This window comes from Palaemon carinicauda, chromosome 36 (assembly GCF_036898095.1).
Source record: "Palaemon carinicauda isolate YSFRI2023 chromosome 36, ASM3689809v2, whole genome shotgun sequence".
Classification (NCBI taxonomy): domain Eukaryota; kingdom Metazoa; phylum Arthropoda; class Malacostraca; order Decapoda; family Palaemonidae; genus Palaemon; species Palaemon carinicauda.
This window is the reverse complement of record NC_090760.1, coordinates 7,378,067-7,388,026: the sequence shown is the minus strand read 5'-3', so window position 1 is coordinate 7,388,026 and position 9,960 is coordinate 7,378,067. Positions and strand designations below refer to the sequence as shown.

The window sequence follows — 9,960 nt, the reverse complement described above, 5'->3', positions numbered from 1 at the left end:
TTTCTTTTCTCCTATACAAGTTACGAATTTTGTTAACATAATGGAAAATTGAGAGAGAGAGAGAGAGAGAGAGAGAGAGAGAGAGAGAGAGAGAGTTTTCTTTTCTCCTATACAAGTTACAAATTTTGTCACGAACATAAATGAAATTTGAGAGAGAGAGAGAGAGAGAGAGAGAGAGAGAGAGAGAGAGAGAGAGTACTAAGAAGTTTTCTTTTCTCCCATACAAGTTACGAATTTTGTTAAGAACATAATGGAAAATTGACAGAGAGAGAGAGAGAGAGAGAGAGAGAGAGAGAGAGAGAGAGTACTAAGAAGTTTTCTTTTCTCCCATACAAGTTACGAATTTTGTTAAGAACATAATTGAAATTTGAGAGAGAGAGAGAGAGAGAGAGAGAGAGAGAGAGAGAGAGAGAGTACTAAGAAGTTTTCTTTTCTCCCATACAAGTTACGAATTTTGTCACGAACATAATTGAAATTTGAGAGAGAGAGAGAGAGAGAGAGAGAGAGAGAGAGAGAGAGAGAGAGTACTAAGAAGTTTTCTTTTCTCCCATACAAGTTACGAATTTTGTCACGAACATAATTGAAATTTGAGAGAGAGAGAGAGAGAGAGAGAGAGAGAGAGAGAGAGAGAGAGAGAGAGTACTAAGAAGTTTTCTTTTCTCCCATACAAGTTACGAATTTTGTCACGAACATAATTGAAATTTGAGAGAGAGAGAGAGAGAGAGAGAGAGAGAGAGAGAGAGAGAGAGAAAGTACTAAGAAGTTTTCTTTTCTCCCATACAAGTTACAAATTTTGTCACGAACATAATTGAAATTTGAGAGAGAGAGAGAGAGAGAGAGAGAGAGAGAGAGAGAGAGGTTTTCTTTTCTCCTATCAAGTTACGAATTTTGTTAAGAACATAATGGAAAATTCACAGATACAAAGAGAGAGAGAGAGAGAGAGAGAGAGAGAGAGAGAGAGAGAGATTCATAATTACTGTGCTGGAGATTCACTTGTCATAAAATATCTTAAGAATAAATTCTAATTCCCTCACCAGGTATTGTTCCGCAATATTCTATTACTAAATAGGATTTTTTTTTTCATCTAATGTTTAAATATCAAGTGCTTCCTATAATTTTTTTTTTACTGGCAAGAATGAATAGAGAAAAGTTACATTCCGCGCCTTGAAGGAGTTGCAGGCAGCATGATTTTCAAGTTCATCAAAGCTTACCATAATCAGAGCTCAACACGAGAGAACACAAGTCAGAATTAACAACACAAATGAAAGATACATAATGCTGGAAGTTATCAAACCCTATAATAAGAGGAAATTAGATTATTAACATAGCAGTCTTTAAAACAGGTGTTAGATCAGGGGTGGCAAACCTACTGCGCACTATACCCCAGAGATAGTAAAAGAAAAAAATGTCTGCTCATAAAAAAAAAAAATTAATACTAATTTCTAGAAAAAAAAATACAAATAGAATTTAAGGGGACCATCCGCTATGTCTTTACCTTTACAACCGCTACATCTGTTCACACACACACACACCACACACACACATATATATATATATATATATATATATATACTGTATATATATATATATATATATACATATATCAAATGATTATATGTATAACCGCCAAATACGTCGATATCACCATACTTGAAGCATTGAAATGGAGTTAAAGTTTGTGAGGCACATCTGAATTACAAGTGAAAAAAAATTGTTGCATGGGAAACAAAAAGGTTGGCCACCCCGGTGTTGGACCAATGAAGGGACATGATGATCATGACAAAGCACCGTTCTCTTCGACTGAATAGGCATGTAAGTCGGGACCTTTCTTAGCCCACCATGACTGCCAGAATTTCGAGCACAAAGGGTTGCCGTGACGTACTACGGCCAAAGGGACACATTCTTTCTTTTATGGAGAAGAATGCAGAGTAGCTGTTGTTCAATATCTTACGTAACCTATTTACTTCCCGATGACTTACGTAAGGATGGTAGGCTAGAGTGAGGTACTCGTTTTGCTAAAGCTGCTAGTCATTTCCCCATTGTGGACGAACGTATAACAATGTCTTCTGCGACAAGATTAAGCGAGGGAATCTTGGATGAACCTCCTGTGCAGAACACTTCCATAAAATAATGGTCACTCCCAAAGGTTTCCTAAAAAGGCTCATGAAAAGCTCATCCAAATCCAGGCACTATATTCAGCCCTTTCTTATAATTTTACTATTACTAGCTAGACTACAAACCTAGTTGGAAAAGCAGGATGTTATAAGCCCAAATGCTCCATCAGGGAAAAATAGCCCAGTGAGGAAATTAAACAAGAAAATATATAAACTACAAGAAAAATAATGAATAATTAAAATAAAATATTCTAAAAACAGTAATAGCATTAAAATAAATTTTTCATATAAATTATAAACTATAAAATCTTCAAAAAACAAAAGAGAAAGGTGATAATAGTGTGCCTATTTATAGCCTTAAGCACGAGAACTCTATCCCCCAAGACAGTGGAAGACCATGGTACATAGGCTATGGCACTACCCATGACTAGAGAACAATGGTTTGATTTTGGAGTGTTCTTCTCCTAGTCAGCCTTATGAATAGAGTGGCATTGCATATAAATTATAAACTATATCTTCAAAAAAACAAAAGAAAGTGAAATGTCAAAATAGTGTACCTATTCATAGCCTTAAGCAAGAGAACTCTACCCCCAAGACAGTGGAAGACCATGGTATGGCACTACCCAAGACTAGAGAACAATGGTCTGATTTTTTAGTGTTCTTCTCCTAGTCAGCCTTATAAATAAAGTGGCATTGCTCTCAAATACTTTAAAGAATGAAATGATTCCACTCCCTCTCCACCCATACATTAATTCATTGCTCCACTTTCATAGATTCCATATAGCCATATAACGCACTACTTACTCATATTTAAGCAAAAAAATTCTCTATCAATAAAAGTCAATATGGACGGTGGAAGAAATGAAATGGTTGATTTATGTAAGTGTTTGGAAGAAAATATAAAAGATGATATGATGGGTGAAGTGTCAAAAAAAGTCCAAAAAATATTGAACAAGTGTCATAAAAAGGTGAGTGAGAAGCCAGCTCGGTGCTTGCAAAAGATTGGAAACAGACTGTCATTGTAAAATGAACTCAAAATAAGATGTATGAAGAGACTTGAGAAAACTAGTCTCCCTAGTGGAAAGACCAAATGCTGATGAAAGATGAAAGGTCAAAACTATTGCTATATGCTGTTTATATATGTAACATATTCCCCTCTGATGGTCCAGCACTTTACTGCAGTAGAGGGGCTTGAGTGTCTCAATGATGGGCTGGGCAATGGCGGTGGGGTAGTTTATCCACCCTGGCAGGCTCAACCACACCGCTAAGGCCAGTTCTGAGAGACCAGACCAAGACTGGACCCCTATAGGCCTTCTCCTTTATTTTAAGATAGGCAAAGGCTAGGAGAAGGAAAACTCCAAAATCAAACCAAACAAGACCCCAACGGCGGAGCTTCCCAGCGCCGGCGGAAGAGGGCAATGCCTGTCGGGCAGGCAAGAAGGTGGGCCTTGACATAACAAGAACCCGGCAGCCCAATGCAACCAACATCGGAGAAGCCGCCTGTCTCATATGTCTTGAGCCGCGGCGAAAACGATGTGGGCCAAGTGTGTGTGCGTGGCCGTTGCAAAGCCACGACCACCCAAAACAATATACCCAGTTACTGGCATTCTGTCGTTTCCTCCACCCTTCTTCATAGGAGGCTGATGGCTAACGACAGAACCCAATACTCGGACACGAGTGGGCGCCGACGACGATGTAACATATACATTTTTTAAAGAAAATAGATTAGCTCAAGTGATTGGATCGATATGTCCATTTTGAAAAGGTTCGGTCATATGGAGAAAATGAAGGATTTGGAATTGCTAGTTAACAGAAAGAGAGGGAGGCCCAAGAAGTGCTGGATAGATAACAAGAAAGAGATAAGGGAAGAGAAGTGCCTTAATATCCAGGACGTATGAATGACCATGTAAGTGGTGGTGAATAAGTGTAGAGGTTTGACACAATATTGATGGGCCTTTTGTATAGGCATCTGGGAGGGGGTTTCATCCATTAAAAAGTTGTATTGTCTTTTCTCTGGAATCAGGAAACAGTGAAGTGTGAAATTAGATTGATTATTCTGAAGATTAGATGAAAATAGAGGATAGAAAAGAGGCAAAAGTTAAATCAAAAGTAGTAGAAGTAATGAACTTGATGTATTAAAAATCTGAGAGTTGATGAGATTACAAAAGGAAAGACATCATAAATAGATGGGACTGCAAGTGAGATGCTGCAGTATTGTGGGGAGAGTGAGTGGCTGACCAATGTATATTTGGACAAGGAAAATGTTGCAATGAATATGCGAGAGGAATAATGTTCCTTTGTGAAATAATGAACAAGGCAGAGGAAACTACGTGTTGTTGGTAAAACAACTTTAATATGTTCGTAATACTAGGCAGGCAGTTAATTCTAATAGCCAGGCTTTCTCCATCATGAGGCTCAATACTACACAGTATTCTAGAAGTTTTATTCCAGCTGTTACAAAGTTGTGGAATGATCTTCCTAATCGGGTAGTTGAATCAGTAGAACTTCAAAAGTTCAAAGTTGGAGCAAATGTTTTTATGTTGACCAGGCTGACATGAGTCTTTTTATAGTTTATACAGTATATGACATATCTGTTTTTGACGTTGTTAATAGTTTTATATATGACATATCTATTTTGACGTTGTTACTGTTTTTATAATTATTTATTGTTAGTTTGTTCCCATCATTTATTTATTTCCTTATTACCTTTCCTCACTGGGCTATTTTTCCCTACTGGAGCCCTTGGGCTTATAGCATCTTGCTTTTCCAACTAGGGTTGTAGCTTGGCTAGTAATAATAATAATAATAATAATAATAATAATAATAATAATGTGTAGCCTATCAAGGAAGGAGGATGGTAGAAATGTAAAACAAGGACAAATGAAAGACTGATGAAAAGAGAGCAATGCAGTTTCAAACAGATGGTGAAATTAATTATATAAATTGCAAGACGTAACTGACCTCTGTACATCAAACCCAATGTCAGTAAATGTTAAAAATACCATTCAGGAGTAATGTACACAAACAGAGAAATGGAACCCTAAAGAAAATTCAATGTGAGGTTAAAAGAATTTATCTGAAACGCTTCAACAAGTTTAAAGCTAAAAAGCAAACAGAAGGGAAACATTCCGGAGTTACACAACCCACGAGGCTGGGGAAGTCCCTTCTTTCCTGAGACGGAGAGAAGAGTGGGGGAGGGGGAGGAAGTGGAGCAGTGAGCTTGTTGAACCTAAACCAGTTTCTGGTAAAAAAAGAAAGAAAAAAAGAATGCAACTCCACCCAACTCTGAAATGTATGGATACACTACACATTCTTTTAATCATCTACTTTAAATGTTAAATTTTACTCATCTGTTTAGCAAACAGATATCAATTCATTCTCCACAGGTTCAATAAATGTTCCTTAACAAATAAACTAAAATATTGGCATGAAGATCATCTATGCATTCGAAATAATAACTTGTGTTCTAGTCAAAGAACTTAAACTTTCTCCAACTTGTACCGGTAGTCATTTTAGATTTTTTATGAATTCGGCTCTTACCACATGCAATGAGGTTTTTGACCTTCTATTCTCACCTCTTATAAATGTCATGCCACTCTAAAAACTATCTTTTTTATTTCCCAGGACCTTAGAGGGTCTCAAAAACTGATCTTGCAAAACATGTGTTTCACCAAATCATAAGGCCAAAAATGTGTTATTGATTTATATAAACCTTTGAACTATAGATGTAAAAATTCATAGAGAAAAAAAAATATGCTCTATAAGAAAATATATGCACACACATAATCAACACATTTGGAAAATATTCAATCACATCACAAATAAGTAAAAACCACTAAAACTGCTTCATATATTACAAACTACATAGAAAGTCAGAATTTTAACCCTTTTACCCCCAATGGACGTACTGGTACGTTTCAAAAAACTCATCCCCATGGACGTACCGGTACGTCCTTGCAAAAAAATTCTGGCATTTTCCAAGAGAATGAGACCAACCTGACCTCTCTATGACGAAAATTAAGGCTGTTATAGCAATTTAAAAAATATATACTGCAAAATGTGCTCGAAAAAAAAAATGCCTGGGGGTTAAGGGTTGGAATGTTCCAAATAGCTTGGGGGTAAAAGGGTTAAAAGACAATTCTTCTGAAAAACAGAGTTGAGAATATTATTAAAAATCTAAGTGAGATGTTAAGCTCCAAAGGCACCCTCGTCACCCCTTACCTGAATCGAGGCCCTTGCGAAGTGAGAAGAGCGCATGGAAATTCAGACATGCTATGTGGGGTTTTCCCCAGCGGTTATCGACATCCTCGACATCTTCTTCATACTTGATCCATCTTGCCGTTTCCTTCCACTCCAAATGGCCGTTTATGTATTTCAATTCATCCAGTTCAACAAAGACCTAGATGAAGAAAATTGAAGAAGATAGATTATCTGACTATCATTTGTATGCGCCAGATATAATCAAAATCCAATACTAAAATACACATATGATATTAAATTATGAAGAACCAATACAGTAGTTGTATTCTGTAATGTATCATAGACCCAAGTTCTATACAGTATGTCATAATAAGGACAATTTATTACTTAATATAGTATTTTGTATATATATATATATATATATATATATATATATATATATATATATATATATATATATATATATATATATATATATATATACTCGTATATATACATATCTTTGTTCATTAGTATCATGCAAACAAAAACGAAAAAAAAAAAGGATTAAATTCTAGGGCCATTAACACAGAAAACTGAAAGTAATACTTTGGGCTGATTAAAAAAAAAAAACTATAAAAACAGGAGGTTGCAATGCATTACTTTTACTAAAGGAAAAATATCATCTTGAAAATAAAGGCAATTTTTTTCCTTCCACTTTTTTAATTTTAGGATCCACTGAAACTGAGTTCATTCATCTTCACGCAAAACGATCTTTTGCTATCGTGAGATAGTGTCTAATGCATATACTGTATGTCTCTCACAACATGAAGTGTTAATATCAAAGTGCATGTCGTCACCCTCATAAACTAACTGCCTAAGTAATTTTTTCCACTTGTTGGGAAATAAAAAAAAAACTCCTCATTTCCTAATTCTTTATTTCATTGTGTTGAGCTTCAATTAACAAATTCTAATTCAAAAATTCTTCTGTTAAGAATTTGTGAATTGAAGTTCAAGACAATGATATAAAGAATTAGGAAATGAGAAGCAGAGAAAATGACTTCTTATTATTATTATTATTACTTACTAAGCTACAACCCTAGTTGGAAAAGCAGTATGCTATAAGCCCAGGGGCTCCAACAGGGAAAATAGCTCAGTGCGGAAAGGAAAAAAGGAAAATAAAATATTCTAAGAAGAGTAACAACAATAAATATCTCCTATATAAACTATAAAAACTTTAACAAAACAAGAGGAAGAGAAATAAGATAGGAGAGTGTGCTCGAGTGTACCCTCAAGCAAGAGAACTCTAACCCAAGACAGTGAAAGGCCATGGTACAGAGGCTATGGCACTACCCAAGACTAGAGAACAGTGGTTTGATTTTGGAGTGTCCTTCTCCTAGAAGAGCTGCTTACCATAGCTAAAGAGTCTCTTCTACCCTTACCAAGAGGAAAGTGGCACTGAACAAGTACAGTACAGTAACCCCTTGGGTGATGAAGAATTGTTTGGTAATCTGTGTTGTCAGGTGTATGAGGATAGAGGAGAATATGTAAAGAATATGCCAGACTATTCAGTGTGTATGTAGGCAAAGGGAAAATGAACCGTAACCAGAGAGGAGGATCCAATGTAGTACTGTCTGGCCAGTCAAAAGACCCCATAACTCTCTAGCGGTAGTATCTCAACGGGTGGCTGGTGCCCTGGACAACCTACTACCTATGAGGGTGACGATGTATTATTGTATCATAGAAAAAGGAGAATTAATCAATAAAACTAATGATAACATAACATAATGGTACAGTATAGTATAACAAGACAGTGAGCAGTCCCTTGGGTTTAACTGGTACAAAACTAAATGCAAACACAAGGACCAATAAGGGAAGGACGAGGTTTCTAAAAATCAAGAATTAAAACCAAGTCTCTCTATCCCAGGCAGGAGACTTGAAATCAACCTCACAAATTTTGTGGGGCCTATATAAGGCAAATGGGTGCTTCCTTGCAATGCACGAGTACTTCTTCAAGAGGGGCTCGTATGCGCCGTATGGTCCAGCCACACTGATAGATCGGTTTTTTATCAATATTGTCATTATTTCTTGGTCAGTCATCTAAAATTAGCCGAAGCAAGTAAGTTGTGTTGTCTAGTAACAGAACTAAAGTCTAATTTTCTTATAAGAGTAATATAAGCTATACTAGCACAAACTTCTAAAGATTTATATTGATGTCAGGCTTAACATTAATTGCAAATTGTGAATTCAAGAGTTTACTAAATCTATGAAACAGTGCATAAAATCAAACAAAATCAAGATTAACAATCACATTTCCATACAAAAACCAACCATTGATTCAATAACTGTTTCTCCAATGTTGAGTATTATAATCTAGATTTGAAGACTGTTAAAAAAATCACTTATCTCTCTGTGAATTTGGTATGTGCATCTAATTAAAATGCAATAAGTATTTTTTAATATAAGTATGCAACATAAACTTTTATGAAACAGTGCAAAAAATCAAACAAAGTCAATATCAACAATCACATTTCCATACAAAAACCAACCATTGATTCAATAACTGTTTCTCCAATGTTGAGTATTATAATCTAGATTTGAAGACTGTTAAAAAAATCACTTATCTCTCTGTGAATTTGCTATGTGCATCCAATTAAAATGCAATAAGTATTTTTTAATATAAGTATGCAACATAAACTTTGCAATTTTAGGGCTACTGGAAATTCTACAGTAATCTAAGCTCTACAGCAACACTAATGTTTACAATAAAAATCCATCCTTTAAAATCTCTAACAGCTATGACAAGTTTGAAAATCTACCGTGTGTTGTTTCACTAACCTCGTGGGGGCTGTGATCATAGGACTTCTTCATAATGGGCAGCTGCCTGCCAGTCTTCTTGTCTGCCTTATCACTCATGTGAATGATTGACGATACAGAAGAACGGGCTCTGACTCTTGGTTTGATGTACCCACTTGGATCATCGAAACGATGGCCTAAAATTAAAGATGTTCAATATATTAATGCTTTTAATGTGGATACCGTAATTAAGATATTTTATTTTAATTGCTCATTGCTTCTCTTGTAGTTCATTTATGTATTTCTTTATTTCCTTTTCTAACTGGGTTACTTTTCCCTGTTGAAGACTTTGGGATTATAGCATTCTGCTTTTCAAACTAGGGTTGTAGCTTAGCTAGTAGTAGTAGTAATAATAATAATAATACTGCAGCAAACCCATATCTCAAACTTACTAGACATCTCATCTAAATCATGTTCTTTAAGATTTTTAGCCTCTTCTTCTTCGGTCGTGGAGAAGGAGTGGTGGGATCGTAAGTTGTGCTCGCTTCCAGGGTGCTTGCGCCACGAAGGGTCTTCGGCATCGTCCCTCTCTCTCTTCTTATGGCCTCGCCTGAGAAATACACAGTAATTACTTGACGCTGATATCATCGTTATTATACTGTAGGCGGGGCTAGAAAGTCCAAAGGTTTCATTAAAATACCCTTAAACTTACCTGTCAGGACTGAAGACTTTGTTATTGGACTTGAAAACTTGAAGATTGCTTCATGATTTTAAATCCTATCATATGATTCAATTCCATTATCTCATATGCTATTTTCCCTGTTGGGGCCCCTGGGCTTATAGCATCTTGCTTTTCCAACTAGGGTTGTAG

General features: G+C 36.0%; 1 protein-coding gene across 1 annotated transcript in view; it reads right to left on the bottom strand.

Annotated features, from left to right (window-relative positions):
- The window catches only part of LOC137628319 (anion exchange protein 2-like), a 199,764-nt gene that overhangs the window by 46,651 nt on the left and 143,153 nt on the right, over window positions 1-9,960 (bottom strand). The window contains exons 11-14 of the mRNA XM_068359482.1: window positions 9,542-9,699; window positions 9,132-9,286; window positions 6,336-6,513; window positions 4,018-4,127 (exon numbers count right to left, since the gene is read on the bottom strand). Of these exons, the coding sequence (XP_068215583.1) occupies window positions 4,018-4,127; window positions 6,336-6,513; window positions 9,132-9,286; window positions 9,542-9,699 (601 nt within the window). The remainder of the gene's footprint in view (window positions 1-4,017; window positions 4,128-6,335; window positions 6,514-9,131; window positions 9,287-9,541; window positions 9,700-9,960) is intronic.